We start from the raw sequence: 16,708 nt of genomic DNA on the forward strand, positions 1-16,708 counted from the left end.
CCCCCCCCCCCCAATTGCTCGCCTTTTATCGCTTTCTTTTGTCTAACTATTCTGCACTGAGAAAAAAAATTTCTAATATTTGAAACATTTTCTTGAGAGAAGTCAATTATTTTCAATGGCTTAAATCTCAGAATGTGTGCACTTCACGGAACTCGAATGAATTTTCATTCATCACTATCATTTCGCGTTACGTCATGAATATTTTACATATTGCAATATTGAAAGTGCATAACGAAAACATCATGAAAACAATAAAAACTAGAAGATTGACGATTCTTCTACGCAATTTAATTAAGTTCATTTGCGACAAAATCATACTTGAGTACAAGAATATTTTAAAGTATGAGGCCTTTCTCGGGTCATGTGAGTTGAGATGCCTGAGAATTAAGCAATTGAAAAAAATTTACTTGTTTCAAGAAAATATGTTTCAGATATTAGAATTTTTTTTTACAGTGTATTCGTTTGCGAATGTAACTAATCGTTTGCGAATGAAAAATGAATTATTCAGGTCCCAAACTTGAGATTAGAAAATGGAAAAAAATTCATGCAAGTTCCCTATTATTTTCTCTTGTGTCTACCTCCGTTGCCCCTCCTTGTAACATCAAATAAACTTTCATATTGTCAAATAAGGGATTTTAACTACCTTCGCTAAGAGATTTAGCGCATCGAGTGGAAACTTCAAGCCATCGTTCCATGGCAAAACCATCAGCTAGGGCATTCGTCTGGAATCAACGAGATGTAACAATAATATTAACAAAGCCGAGTGAAGGGATTGATCATAAAACGATTTACCAGTATCAGAAGAACTCCCCAAATTGCAAGAAGCACAGATTTCTTCATATTGAACGAATATTTGCCTGATTTGGAACACGATCGCCAACATTATCGCGTTTTATACTTATTTTTATGGCGCAACTGTGGAGTGTGCATTTATTATCTTCTGTATGATAATACAGACCTGCGCAAAAACGGAATAGAAAATCCTATCGCGTTAAATTTTTTCTTGAAATGCGCTACAATGTTGCTGATTTCCCCTGAAAAATTGCGTAGTTTTCTCGTGGGGTTTTGTCACGATAAAAATATTCGAGAAAAATTGATAGATCTTTATTCTTCTGTAAAACTTATTATGTTGAAATGTTCTTTAGGACGATTGCTTTACAAAAATTTAATTGAAATCAAGTAAACGTTAAGGGATAATGACTTGATTGAATGAAAAATTATCACATTTTTTCGAGGCTACAGTGTTGGAAGATTGGAATTTCAGGGACAGTTGACCATTAATTTTCAGGGGAGTGACATTGAATTCGAGTTAGGGAGAAAAAAAATCATAAAATTTCAGGATTCACTAAAAATTCAGTGTAGTTTCGAATTTTCGAACAGCAGAAAGTCGAAAATGTTGAAGTTTTGAGAAAAAAATTTCGAAAAGGAATAGGAAACGATTTTAATGCTATTGATTGATCTCAAAATATCGTATAAAAAATCTCTGTTTATTCAAAAATTTCCATTGGTACATTATTCGGAGGCTTAGCACTAGGTTCTTCACAGCTATAATATGATACAAATAATCTCGACGTGAGCTGGTTTACATGTCTTCTAAAAACCACGCCAATACCCGTCCCACTATTATCCATTACTAAATTAAATTTACAAAACAAAAAATCAACCAATGGTCGTGCCTCGTCTCGACCAAAATCCAGATTGAAGTTTCCCCTCAAAATCATCGGTATCCTGTTCAAACCTTTACCGAGCATCTTAGCCCCCTTCATCGAATATGCAAACAACCTTCGGTGCAGAAAATTGATCGCCTCATCCACCCCCTGATCCCGTGTTACGTACAAAACAACATTGAGGATTATCTGACCATTATCCAAACTATATTCAGCAGCACAAATCTCTTCATCTAGCTGCAGAAGAATCAACGTTCAATGACCCCAGTATACACGTTACGACTGACGCGAAGATCTCATTGGTTCTCTCAAGGACTCTATGTAACTCATAAAATCTGAGTCCGCGCCACGCAAGAAAGTTATCTCTCTGCCGGAAGAATCTTCCACTGAAAGCAGTCGGACCTTCCGGTATCCACCACAAGTCTCCAACCAGAACAACATCCATCCCCCCCCAGACGATCTCCGAATCTACCAGTAGCTTCCTTCATCCTCGCCTCGATCTGCGCCAGAATTTCCTCACTGACGACGCTCACATCATCGTTAACGATCACCTGCACGAATTGGAAAAGCGTCCGGTACTGCTGAGCCATTTCGTCCGACAGCGAAAGCATTTTGGGAAGCGATATCTTCAGCGCCATGTGAACAGCCTTCTCCCCGTTGATCGCCATCGTCGGTTTTCCAGTTGATACACACGTTGAATACACATTGCAATCCCCAGAAGACTTCGCGTAACGATTGTAGATCTCCACGAGGAGACGAATGACGAACCTTCTTCCAGATTTCACCGGACACGCGAAGAATATCTCGAAGGGCGTGCGGGTCGCAGTCACGAGGCCGTTCACGAACTCCATCAGGAGGATCTTCTGGTGATCGTTGGCGAGATCCATAAGCTCGTGAAACTGTAAAGTTTGTTTGAGAGTCTCCGGCCTCTGGAGGATCGAGAACAGTTCATCCAGGGTCAGCGGTTTGACGTCATTTTCGATCTCCGAATGATGCAGTGACGTCTGGGAGGCATCCGCTGAAGCCCGCTGTCTTAAGATCGACTTCCTGACTTCGTTCTTGTCATCTTCGATCATCGGAGTTGGCAGCAATCGCTCGGGGATCAGCCTTCTGAACTCATCCTTGTTGTCTTCAAACGACATTTCAGGAGAATTAGGTCGGAATGAAGCTTCGTCAGGCGGAGGATGATGTTCGTCACCGTCATCGCCACCTTTTTTTCCCCCATTCAAACCTTTGCTACCATATATTATATCTTTCCAGTCCAATGTAAATAATATAGATGTATGTTCAATGTAATAAAATAATTTTATTCAGTTAGCACAATCGAGGAACATCTTTGTGATGAACGTTGTGATGAACAAATTACAATTACAAGAAAAAAAAATTGTCATTTTTGATGAGACTCGACCCATCGTTCTTCTTAAAATCCCATACGTTTTCACCACGTGTGTTGTCTTTGACCTCTCCCAGTAGATTACTCGCAGACCGCCAGTAATCGAAATTCTCTACCGAGGCGACAAAAGGTGCCAATGTATAGTGTCTGTACGGGTGATTAATATGAGCAAATAGTAATTTGAATAAGACGTGGTGCTAATGTACTGTTCTATCACGGTTCTATCATTCTCCAAAAATCGAAAATATATGCAATTAGGTTCAAATGACCAGGGAATATCTTTCTTCATTTTACAGTTTTTTTTTGTTGCCAAAATTCAAAAATCGCCAAATTATCGCCAAGTCGCCAACTGTCATGATAAGGCGCCAAAGGCACATTCAAAATCGCCCAATCGGCGATAAGTCACCCAAACTGGGAACCCTGCTTAGCACGAATGTGGCGTGATCACCACGGTAACGGCTTGGGACGGGATCGGCGCATGCGCACGATCACGTCCCTCTACAATAACGTACAGTTTGAACATAGAGTATAAAGTGTATAGAGTTATAAGGTATGTGAGGATCAGAGTTGGAGCCACTTCCAATAATATTATTGTATATTTTATTTTAAAACTTGTATCATAACGTGTAAGAATTTTTTTTAACAAGTGACTCAATAAACTGAAGTGAATTGAATTTGTGCAATGGAAATAATAACCATGACTATGTTTATTTCAACTTGTCATAATTTGAGCCCCAATTCAACCCTGCAGATAAAACCTGCTGCTCAATATTGAGAATCACTGAAGCAAAAATTAATTCCTGAATCAATGTTCTCATTTTCTCACTCTCAATCTATTCGGAGGAATTTCAGTTATAATTATGCCGGCATAATTTAAAGCTCAATTTTTCCTGTTTCTCCAACATCGACTATTGTTATTACATATTGCTGTAGAATACTTTGAATGAATAAATATCCCCTTCCTCTCTTAGAAATGTGAATTAAAGAATAAATGGATGGAATGAAGGATTCTATGTCTTTTATTATTGTTCGGATTAAACAGCTGATTCTTGTAAAACTAAATAAACCGCCCCATTTATTTCTATTGAACAACTCGCCTTCTTACCACAATACTCATCCTTCAGTCCCTTCTCAAGTCTCTTGAGATGTCAAACTCATTTATGGAATGTAAACAATAGTCATGAGTATAATCACTTTAATTTGTTATAATTTCAGTCCCAATTCAACTCTTCACATAAAACCTGCTTCTCAACATTTAGAGTCACTCAAGCAAAAATTAATTTCTGAATCAATTTTATTATTTTCTCACTCTCAATCTATTCCGGAGGATTTCAGTTATCATTGTGACAACACAATTCAATAATTCACAATTCAAACTTCAATAATTCCTATTTCTCCAGCATCGACTATTGTTATTACATATTGTTGTGGCATACTTTAAATGAATGGAATGAAGGATTGTGTCTTTTATTATTGTTCGGATTAACCACCTGATTCCTGTAAAACTAAATAAAGCGCCCCATTTATTTCTATTGAACAACTCGCCTTCTTAGTACAATACTCATCCTTCATTCCCTTCTCAAGTCCCTTGAGATGTTAAACTAATTTATGGAATGTAAACAATAGCCACGAGTACGATCACTTTAACTTGTTATAATTTCAATCCAAATTAAACTCTTCACATAAAACCTGCTGCTCAACATTTAGAGTCACTCAAGCAAAAATTAATTCCTGAGTCATTTTTCTCATTTTCTCACTTTCAATCTATTCAGTAATAATAATCAGTAATAATATAATGCCAGTATAATTCAAAACTCAATTTTTCCTGCCTCTCACCCTCGAACATCGTTACAACCCATTCTCCCATTCAACTCTCTAATCCCTTTCCATAGAAATAAAATCACAATGAAATAATAAATATTCTAATCAATGAATTTTGCACAATTGAACTAACTTCTCACTACGTAAACAATAACAATTCGACGGCCATGACAGTGTGCCATGTTTTTTTCCTGCCTCCTGCATTACCAACTGAACCAAAACATCAGTAATAATGCGCAGCAGTCGCTCGAGATGTCGCGATCAGCCCCGTCCTTCGATAAAAACATAAAAAATGACAGTTCTTCTCCGTAACACTTCTGTAATTCGTGATTGATAGAAATTAGCTCCGAACAGTCGACGGTGGGGTAGTGAGGGGTAGTTAGGTAGTTTATTTTCTTGTGGAATAAAAGCACAATTGTAGTTTCAGACCAAAACACAACGAAGGGTCCGAGAACAAATGCCATTTTCTCTCGATGACTAATTCAGTTCACGTGTGGAAACAATGGTTCAGTGATAAGTCCCAATAAACAATTGAGTAATGCCAAGATGACTGAGGATAAACAAGCGAATAATTGTTACTGTGCATCACTGTGTCGTCCACAATTGAAGTTTGTTGCTCTACTTCAATGAAATCTGTGTATTCAGAACTGTACGATTGACTGATGGTCATTCAACGAATTTTATGATTGTATTAGGTTAACAAAAGTGAGCTTTATTGACTCCATCTTATTTTATGGAGATAACAACAGATGAAATGATACGATCATTGCGAAAAAAACAGTCTTGATTGTCAATTGGTTGTGATGCACTGGATATGTCGCATTTGGTGAGTGTATCTTGCATAGTGTCAGCCCTCAACAAGTGACAATGTGCCAATTGTTACTTTAAATTGAGTCAATTTATTTGCCCTGAGGTATTCTTTCTTTTTCACTCCATCGTGTTGAGTAGTTCTTGTTTGTACTTTCATTGGGGCAGGTTTGGGACAAAATTTTGATGGCTTTGTCGTGATGAAAGTCGAATTATCTCCGAAACCAGGGGATTTGGGGAAAAATGTCGAAGGCACTTTTTGTAGTTTATCGAATTCTGCACAGAAAAGATTTTTTGACATTTTTTTATAGCTACAGTAGATTCGGAGATTTAGGTGAAAAAAGCAAACGAGATTTTAAAGTTCCCCCTCTGGGGGTACATCTCCAGGACGCTCTTACGGATACACTGGGGTGGCTTATTACCCCAGCCCCATTGGTACATTCACCTTGTGTTAGAAACGCACTAACGAAGGGTTATATCTTTGTGATATCCTCTCCGGAACAGATTTATACCCGTAGAATTGCAATTCGTGCGGTTCATTTCGATGAAAAATTCATTGAAACGCTAAGACATATTAAAAAATTCAACGGAAAACCTTAGTGAATTCGTTAGAAAATTCTATTAGAATCCTTCAGAACTTCGATTTGGATTCTATTGAAATTCTGGGTAATTCTCGTTAAAATTCTATTTGTTTTTTGCGCAGATTCGATCAGATATTTGATAGGAAGAAGGCAATTGATTTCGATTTTTCGGTTGGAATTTTTCTCTTGAGATTTTTTCTATTGAAATTATTGGGCACGGATTTTTCAAGTTTCTTCCACCATATTTTGTTTTGTTTTGCATTACAGAATCCGAGTGGAAAAAACTTAGAAAATTCATGCCCAAGTATTTTTATAGAAAAAATTCCAAGAGAATATTCATATAGAAAGATCGAAATCTATTGACTTTTTCCTATCAAATATCTCATAGAATCAGCTCAAAAAACAGCTAGAATTTTAACACAAATTCCCTAGTATTTTAATAGAATCCCAAAAGAATTTCTAGAGAATTCCAACAGAAATTTCTACCGATTTCGTTGAGTTTTTCTATAGAATTTTTTCATAGCAAGGTCCTCCGTAAATAAAAATACCTTGCGTGAATCACTCTCATCTATGTAAGTACTGCGTGAAGCACTCGGATCGTCTGCGTGAATTCTGCATAGCTAGCGTGAATCCCCTCCCCCCTCCCTCCCCCCAGCGAATCATCTGCGTGCGTTCTACGCTTGCGTGGGTCCTGGGTTTCTTGCGTGAATCACTTTGAATCAAAACTATTTTAACATGACCCCAGTCCTCCCCATGCGGATTACCTGCGTGAACCCCTCTCCCCGCTCATGTTTGCGTGATTAACTCCGAATAAAAATATCCTGCGTGAATTACTTACATCTCTAGAACCCCTGCATTAACTACTATACTCTCTCTTGCGTGAGTCACTCAAACAACATTGTCTCATCCTCTGCGTGTCTCACTCTCTACCTTACTCACGTCCTCCGTGGAATATTTTTGAACCTACTCCACACTGATAGACCGATTCATTCATTCCAAACAAGATTCGTTAACTGTTAAAGAATGGTAGAGTTGAATATGATCAAATGAATATTCATTACTAGTTAACGGGTGGTTCACTTGAAAAGTGAGAATTGAGTCAAACAAGGCCCCTCAAATGTGCATTTGTTAACTATTAACGAATGAACATTTGGTGAGACCGAATAGACCCTCGTCTCCAACCAAATCCATGCGTTAATAATAATTAATCCTTCCATCAGTGTATACCGTCCGTTACCCTCGTCGCTACCCCTACTTTACCTAATTCCCACTCACATCCATATCTCCCACCTCTGAAAACCAAGGGAACGGACTAGTCAGTTGGACTGTACCAGGGGGATTCCCGCAGTTGTGTGACTAGCGACTGCCAAAATTGATCGCGATTTTAGACTATTTATTTGGGTATTTGCGTCAAGATTCCCTGCACACGAACGAAGTCGTCAAGTTTTTCAGGCTAAAAAACGACTCCTTCGTTTGTTTGCAACAACCCTATTGGGAAATGCTCGATAATTTTGAAGCTTTTGTCGTATTAAATATGATGATTTCCCGTCGTTCGGTAATTTTCCCGTTGTCCAGCAGAATAACAAACAATTGGCGAATGTACTACGATGACACCGAATACCACAATTCTATTTATCGAAATGATGATGTAGAAAATAGTCGGATAAATACCCCTCGAGCTTCAAAATTAATCGGATATTTCCTTCAAGCTTTTCTGCAAACAAACGATCGTGCCAAGTTGTGCAAAAAATCCCTCGCGCAAGCGCTCGCGATTTTTAAATTTTCAAAACCTGACATTTTGAAAATCTGACGATCATTTTGAAGCTCTCGGGTCATTACTACTAATTATACCTATCAATTAGTTGTCACTTTATAATTTTATTTAATTGATATAAAGATGCAGAAAGGATGGGTTGCGTCAACAGTCGGGCAGACATCAATGATCTCCATCCAAACATATTCCAAGTGATGAATGTCGATGACTTAGGGAATCCCATAGCACCCGGTAGACTAGAAGTTACGGAATCTGATATTGTACTTTATCAGCGTGGCAGACAGGCCGTCAAGTGGCCGTTGAGATGCCTCAGGCGATATGGATATGATTCGGAGATATTTACTTTTGAATCGGGGAGAAGATGCTCCACTGGGCCTGGCATCTACGCATTTAAGTGCCGACGAGCTGATCAACTGTTTAATCTCGTGCAAACTAATATTCAGGTGCAGTATAATACGTCATCCAAACCCCCTGAATTATCCCAAATTAAGAATTCATATTATTATTATTGTGATATGAGATGAGTCGTTTTTGTCAAATTGAGTAATATGAAATTCTCTTGAGCACTACAAATTTTGAACGAAAAACATTAACAGTAATTTTTTGTTGAAAATTTTTGGAACTTTTTGCAATTACGAAAAAGACATCTTGACATTCTTTGGTTTTATTACAGACTCACAAACATGTAATTATCACGATAAGGAACAGTTCTCGAGAAGAATGTAAAAAATAAATAGTTTTTCCGGAAATTTCCTGAGCTCAAAGAGTTTCAAACATTTCCCTGTAAACTTACTCGTTATCAAAATGATTGCAAAGTACTAAATTAAATGTGAGAAGGCATTTCTTGTTTAAAGTCAACTACAAAAAAGTTTCTTGCAATAATAAACTTTACGATTGGTTTAAGAATTTGTTGACAAATATTTTGTCAACACTTGTCTTTCAGATAACTTCTAAATTCTGCGTTTCAGTACTGGATTTCACAATTGGTTGTATCAATTAATCAGTAATTGTATCATTTTCTCGATAAATACCAATTCTCAAAAAAAAAAAAATGTCAGGACCCTGTTTTTCGTAAATTTCCTCAGCTTCAAAACAGTCATCTTCGACGGATATTTACCTGAATCTTCTCCTTCCCAAGACAAATAGACAATCAGCCCATCCCACTCCAACAAAGCCCGCCAATTAATGCCATTTTCATTCATTTTTATCCGTTCAAATAAAATTTCCATTAATTTAGGATTGCAACAATAGCGGAGAGGACGCAATATCCCGTGACTTATCGATGCCGCTGCACACCGGTCCAACGATAACCCGAATGACAATACCAAGCGAGCCAAATTACCTCGACCCCACGCCAATACGTTCAAGCTCCCGAATAAGCATGGCAGCACGTTTTCCCCACAGCCAGCAAAATGGTTTTGGTCGACTAGGAAGTGTTGGTAGCAGCAGTGGTCCAATATCCCCACAGGGTACAATGGGCTCACCCTCCCCACCCCCGTTGTCCCCAATGACACTGCCACCACCTCCCCCACCCCCAACGACAACAGCATCCCAATCCCTGAAGCCCTCCCTGTCCCATCCCTCAAGCCAATCAGCCCTTTACGTAAACGAAGAGGTGTTATCAGCCATCACCATGGAACTCGAGCACAATAACAACAAGAGCCTCAGAAGAACAATGCAAAGGTCTTACACAATGAGCAGCACAACCTCCAGCAGTGGATTGATATCAGAATCAATCGGCATAACAACCCAATCCACCCAGGAGTACCATCACAACCGACCTCCACCCCTTCCAAACGTATCATCCTACATGAACATCGACATTAGCAGTGATGCAAGTCCACTGTCACCATCGCACAGTATTTCGATATCAACGCCTCTGAAAGAAGACACTTCTGAAACAGATACTGGAAACGTCGGTCATGCCTACATGAACATCAGTCCAGGCATCGATAATGTCACTGAGAGTCTCCACATAAACAGGTCAGTAAAAATGAATTTCTATGACTTTATGGGAGGGGGGGAGTTTCGCCACTTTGTCCGTGCCGAATGGAAGCATTCTAATCGTTCGAAATCAAGTTTTGGATTTTTTGTATTATATCGACCCATTATGATACTAAAAGTCTGAAAATGCAATTTTTAGACCGTGGCCGTACGTATGTGTGTGGTAAAGTTTTAATTTAATTTAATTTATCACCATTAATTAAAATTTAATTCATCGATTAGGTTTTTTAATTTTTGATTTTTTTCGAAAATCCATCGTGCCAGGATAACTAAAAACAATGTTCGGAATTGGTTGAATGATGGCCTAAAAAATTTGTTTGGATGTCTCTTTGACCGAGTTCGAAGATGAAGGCGATGCAATAACTGTTATTTTGATTTATTCGAAAATTTTCAAAAATTTCGTATTGTTTGAATATCTGTGAATATCATGCTTCAACTGAATTCAATCATAACTTAAAATGCTTGTTTTGACGCCATTGAGTCGAATTTAAAATATGATTACGATAGGTATATTGGTTGATTTGGATTTTATGATTGTTGAAAATTTTGAATTTTTCATGAATTTCCCTGAAAGTGAACTTTATCATGGTCTCTTCAAATGTGATATTTCAAATTCATTCAAGTATATGTAGATAACTTTTATCAACATTTATCAACATTTATCAACATTTTATCGAAGGGCTGAGGGGGGAGTTCGCTGGGAGACGCCAAGCCGGACGGTCGCTCGTCTGCTCCGTTATAGGATATCTATCATAACATCCGAAATATCCTCTCCTAACATCGATCCTTTCTTCTTTTTCTTTTCCTTTCTTTTTCTCACCTCTTTATTTCCATCATTGGCTCTCCAATAATTAATAGCAGACTTGGACACCGCCAGCGAACGCCCTAACCGAAAGTGTGGTTGTATCGTTCATCCGATTTCTTGAAGTGCATTGTTTGAAGCGTGTACAGTTTGAGTATACCAAATAATTGAATCTGACAATGAATATTTAATTGTTGTGGAACCGGTTTCTGGAACTTTCATTGTTGTTATTCGTTGATCTCAATTTGAGATTTGAAGAGAGCGCAATATTTTGGGTTGAGGTATCCATGAAGGGACACACAAAGGAATTCCTTAGATTAAGACTACTAGTACTCAAAATAACTAAAATCGAAAACATCTGCAAGGCCATCGACAATGTTTACATCACTCAAGGACTGTAGACGAGCAGTGATCGAAACAGAAAAAAGAAAAGGAAATAGAAACATGATTTGATTATTAAATAAACCGAAGTACATCTGTTGGAGGAGAATTGATGCTTGCCTCTATTAGAACAGAGGATATATTCATGTGGAATTGAAGAAGAAGGGCTGAGGGGGGAGATAAAACTGTAAAAAAGACAATCGGTTGTATAGAAGAAAAGGGATAATAACAATAATGATGCTGATAGCATTCAACTAAGTTAAAAATCTGACTAAATTAGGTAAAAGGAAATCTTATTGAATTCAATAAAATAAAATAAATAATGAATTATACATGATAGAAGGAAATTATGTACAAAATAACCATTCGGAAGCATATTGCTAATTTATTAGCAAAAATGACTATACTGTATACAGTACAAGAGCAATTTCCCACCTGTTGTTCTCCCAAAATCAAAAAATATTTTCTCTAAAAAGGCTGTTTTGAGTACAGTTGCACAGTTCGTACGTAAATTTTTTTAATTGAATACCTTCTACAAACTTTCACAATCTTCAATCAGTCCAAACAAATTTTTTTCAGACAGTATGAGCAAATGGACTTTCTCATCATCTTTTCAAAATAGAAAAAAAAAACGGATACCCAATTGCATTCTCTGCAATCTAACGAACATTAAAAAAAAATAAAAGTTTGAATCGAATGAAAATTGTGGTCCATAAGTCATGTTTCAGGTAAAAACTTAAAAAATGGGGTTTTACCATGAAAGAAGGTGTGAAATTGATTCAATTCCACACGTTTCCCACCTTTTCGTATTCAGTATTTCTCATGTATGGGAACACGTCTAATATGAACACCAAAAAGGAAAAAAAAATAAAAAACTCAATTGACAAAATCCTACTGTTACAGTTTGACCAACAGGTCCAGACCAACTCTGCCAGCACTGTCAACCCCCACTCATCCAGCTCCTCAAATCGACAATTACCCCTGGGATGATCGCGATTCTCGTCACTGCTACGAGAACCTCGAGCCAGGGGAGATCGAGAGTTTACGAATGAGGATATCAGTGAATTCTGATAAGTCCTCGTTACCACCGACAACTCCACCTGGGGAAGTTATCAAAGAAGTTAACTATGCCGTCCTGGATCTTGATAAGAATAATGTCTCGGTCATGGTGACTGGGGATAATGCAGGGGGCAACGTCATTCTACCTTCACCACCAGAGTCACCGAGCAAAATGGGAAAGGGGTATGCCACGATTGATTTTAATAAGACAGCTGCTTTGTCACATTCTGTTAATCCTAACGGGGTTAATGATAATGAGGGGTCGAGGAAGACGAGGCATAATTCTACGATCAATGATCTTGCTTCTCCGAGGCAGAGCTCTTCGATCAGTGAGTGAGTTAAACTCTTTCGTTGGTTTTTTTTTTATATTTTTTTAGCTGTAGACGAGGTGGATCTCAATTCCATTGATGGAATTATCAATAATTCTTGGTTCATGTTGAGAGGATTTTCTTCGTGAGGCCACGGAAGCAGATTGTCTCTGCACTCCACGTATGAAAAAATTCAATTGAAAACCTAGTGAATTCGTTGGAACATTCTATTGGCACTCTATTGAAAAATTCTATTTGTTTTGATTTCATTGCATATTCGATGAGAATAAGACAATAGATTTCGAATTTGTTTGAATTTTGATCTGGAGATTTTTTCTGTAAAAATGCTTGGGCATCAATTTTCTAATTTTTTTCCACTCGGATTCTGTAATGCAAAACAAAACAAAATCCAGCAGAAAAAACTTGGAAAATTTGTGCCCAATAATTCTAATAAAAAAAATTGATAGAAAAATTCGAACAGAAATTCAAAATATATTATATATTTTATCCTATCGAATATGCAATAAAATCAACACAAAAAGCAAGTAGAATTTTTCAATAGAATTGCAATATAATTTTCTAGCGAATTCGCTAGGTTTTCTATTGAATTTTTTCATGCGTGTCATTCGGTTTTTTATGAGAACTAAAAAAACCTTGTCTTTGGTTTTTAGAAAAAAAAAAAATGAATGGATTGTGGCCTCTTGAAGCGTGAGACATTAAAACGCGACTTGGTTGATTCTGCATTTAGGAGTGATGATGATGCATGTGCCTGTAGTACTACGGTACGATTCAATGTTTTCTCTCGTATTGTGTCAGACAATTATGGGGGAATTAATGTAAAGTACATTTTGGATGAGATTTTATACTACGAGGCCTATCTGTGTAGAGATAATTGTGAGCCAGGGGTTCTGGCTTAGTATAATTAGTAGCTTTTAGTGTTGATTGTATTGAGGGATTTGTGGGAGGGTTTTATGATCGGGTGGATTCATTGGGCTCTGCGTGGAGAGAAGAATCGGGAAAGAATGAGTTTTAGACAGAATTTCAGGGAGATTGGAGCGTGAAAGAGAAGAATGGAAAATGATAAGTGTTGGTTTTTCAAATCTCTTCGACTATTTTATTCGTCTCGGTGGGGAGTTGTTTGAGGGAAAAATGTTCAGACTTTTTGTAGAGAATTGAATTATTTAGGAATACTAAGTAATTATGTATAGAACTACTCAGCTTCGGAATTAATTCAGATAGTGATTTGAAATGGAGAATTCTGTGATGGGAGAAGAAGAATTTGGATTTGGAACAGCTTGATAAATGTGCAATTATCTCGGGAATAAGTGATTTTGTAGAGAAATGTCAGAAGATATTTTTTGCTGGAAATTTCATGATCCACAAGAAAACGTTTTCTGTCATTTTCGTCTATAACCACTCATTCTCGGGATAAATTCAAATGCTAATTCGAAATGGAGAATTCTATAATAACAGCTTGTTATTCTATAGTAACAGCTTGTTAGTTATGGGTTCCCAGGATTATTACAAAATCTTGAATCCAAATCTTATAATTGAACTGATAAATTCTTGAATGTCGATTGCAGCTTGAAAAATGCGAAATTATATTGATACGGAGAGGAACAAAAAGTCGCGACATTTTCATTTTATGATTAGATCGATAATTTTTCAATTTTTATGATATCTTGATAATATGTATTACATCGCCCCACTCAAAATTTACTGTTGAAAAGTTACCTAGTAAAAATTGCGAGTTAGTATAGTAGAAAGCGGTAGAATAGAAGTAAAGTTTAATTTGGTACGGGTGAAAATTCAGTCGAGATGTTAAAATTGTGGTGAGTTTCGGTGAATTACAGGATGGTGGAGGGGAATTAAGTGCACGTTGAAGGGCAAGTTTCTATAGGATTTTTTCATACGTGATCTAGCAAAAAGTTCTCACATTTTCTCCTAGAACAACTCATTAAAAAGAAAAACCCGCAGTTACCAAAATCTTCGAAATTAATTCCTTCGATTCTTCTCTCCACGTGGAGAAATCCGCACATAATTCTCCACCCCTCATAATCAGGCGCTACGGAAGGGGCCGCAAAGCGACTCCCGGCGCCGCTGCGATCTATATAACTGAAGAAAAAAACTCGTGTATACATGTTACAATGACTATTGATGAAAATTATAAACGGAAAAGCTAAATGTAGATCATAGGTCACTGCGTACGAGCTTTAATGTACAACTGATATTACATACCTAAATCTAAAGAAGTTGCCAAATTTCAGAGATGTAAAAGAAATGTTTTGAAATGAGACTGTTGATAGATAGGTGCCAAATAACGATCGAAAGCGTGAAAATTGAAATATCGTACTGGAATTGAGGAATTTTGCAACGATATAAAATATCAATTAGTGTTACACCGTCAATGGAAAGTATATGAGCAAAATTGTGCTGTCTATATAGCTCTCATTTTGCGATTTTGGTTCGATCAGTTGTCAATGTTCTTCCATCAATACACGAAACATAGTAATCGATTCTTCCAAACATGAAGGTCAGTTGATTTTTACATTCAGAGAGATAGGGAGAGATAATTTTCAAATTATGCAGACGATTGCTCAGCAACTAGGCCACTACGCCTGAAGAACGAAGCTAACGAATTTCGTAAAGTAAATAGTAACGATGCATCGACGAGAAATACCCTCACCACAATATTTAAAAAAAAGTAAATTTTTTGTAAAAGATTTTGAAAGGCCGTTAGGAAACTAGATGCACAAGAAGAAAAATACTCATTAATCATTAAGAAAAGGACTCGTGTGAATTTATGAGGTTGCGGAATATATCCAAAACGAATAAAGCATTACGACATTTTTCAAATGTTTATCATTCTTTTAAAGTCCTGGAGAGTAAAAAAAAGCCTAGCAAAATGCGGAAAATACTTTGCGCTGTTAATGATCAGGCAAAGGGAGATGGAAAAATTTAAACGATGGATTCGAAAATTTAAAAATTCAATTCGGAAGCAAATAGGTAATTTATTAGCAAAAATATATTGACTATAATGTGACGAAATCAATTTTCCACTTGTTTAACATTTCTTGAAATTATTCATCCTCATTAGGAATGTACGAAAAAATAGTCGAATGAAAAAATAGCCGATTAGACAAACGAATCGGTTATTTCTTCCTCTTTAGATCCGCTTCAACTCGTTTCATCCAGTTCCTAGAAAAATAAAAAAAATTGCAAGCTATCCCTCAGATTTTTCATCCCCTTTCAACTGAAAATTCATGGCGCAAAATTTGCTCTACATTTCCGTAATTCACTTCTGACGTCTGCCAATTAAAAGTCGAAAAACGGAAAAAAATTGAAGAAACGAATGGACACGAAAATAATTCGCATCAGTTTTGTTCATTCTTGATATATTCCACGATCTCTCGAGTGTCACAACCATGACAGTATTAATGTCAAAGAAAAAATTCATAATAAACTAGTCTATCTGCCTTATACATAGTGGAGTCGAAGCGACGATGATGGCTCAATGATTTGGAAGAAAAAGAAATCACTATCATTTATTTTTCATTACTAGACATTAAGAATAATATTTGGATAGAGAACGAAATATTGTACAGGAGCAGTTGGAAATATTTGCTGAACTGCACGGGGGCAAATCGATGTGAAAGGAATTCGTTGAATGTGACGACGTCAAGATAATGACGAGAGAATAAAAAATAAAAATTTGTAAATATTTGTGTGATGCAACAATGTATTTTGTATTGGCCGATAAAGAATAACCTGCGTTATAATGCAGTTACTGTATCCAATGGCTGTGAAATGTCATTTGCCACGAATGTTTAACTCCGGTGAGAATAAAATATTTATGAGAATATGTGAGGAAATTAAAATGAGGAATAAAACGCATACACGAGAGTGCAAAGATATAATTAATTTAAAGTGACCTAAAAATATTGCATCATGGAATTTAGAAGTAATGAAAAATCGTAATCCAATGATGTATATGTAAAAGTTAAAAGAGCTAGGGTGATGGAAATTATTAGATCAGAGGACTGGGGAGAGAGACAGAGAGTTGATGCGATGGCAAGAGTTTTATTTTTCTATGAGGAGCGATGCTTCGCCT

The 16,708-nt window shown here is 36.9% G+C and overlaps 2 protein-coding genes across 2 annotated transcripts in view; one reads left to right on the forward strand and one right to left on the reverse strand.

The window, feature by feature from the left end:
- The window catches only part of LOC107037856, a 3,632-nt gene extending 2,758 nt beyond the window's left edge, over nucleotides 1-874 (reverse strand). The window contains exons 1-2 of the mRNA XM_015256631.1: nucleotides 793-874; nucleotides 644-722 (exon numbers count right to left, since the gene is read on the reverse strand). Of these exons, the coding sequence (XP_015112117.1) occupies nucleotides 644-722; nucleotides 793-840 (127 nt within the window). The 5' untranslated portion in view covers nucleotides 841-874. The remainder of the gene's footprint in view (nucleotides 1-643; nucleotides 723-792) is intronic.
- A 4,325-nt stretch (nucleotides 875-5,199) lies between these two features.
- LOC107037850 (fibroblast growth factor receptor substrate 2) lies at nucleotides 5,200-12,920 on the forward strand. The gene is made up of 4 exons (XM_015256624.1): nucleotides 5,200-5,707; nucleotides 8,167-8,486; nucleotides 9,281-10,026; nucleotides 12,134-12,920. The coding sequence occupies exons 2-4, from the start codon at nucleotides 8,178-8,180 to the stop codon at nucleotides 12,624-12,626; spliced, it is 1,548 nt and encodes a 515-aa protein (XP_015112110.1). The 5' UTR covers nucleotides 5,200-5,707; nucleotides 8,167-8,177; the 3' UTR covers nucleotides 12,627-12,920.
- Nucleotides 12,921-16,708: the final 3,788 nt, after the last annotated feature.

The sequence above is a fragment of the Diachasma alloeum genome, unplaced genomic scaffold (genome assembly GCF_001412515.2).
Source record: "Diachasma alloeum isolate Michigan unplaced genomic scaffold, Dall2.0 Dall_scaffold_00271, whole genome shotgun sequence".
Taxonomy (NCBI): domain Eukaryota; kingdom Metazoa; phylum Arthropoda; class Insecta; order Hymenoptera; family Braconidae; genus Diachasma; species Diachasma alloeum.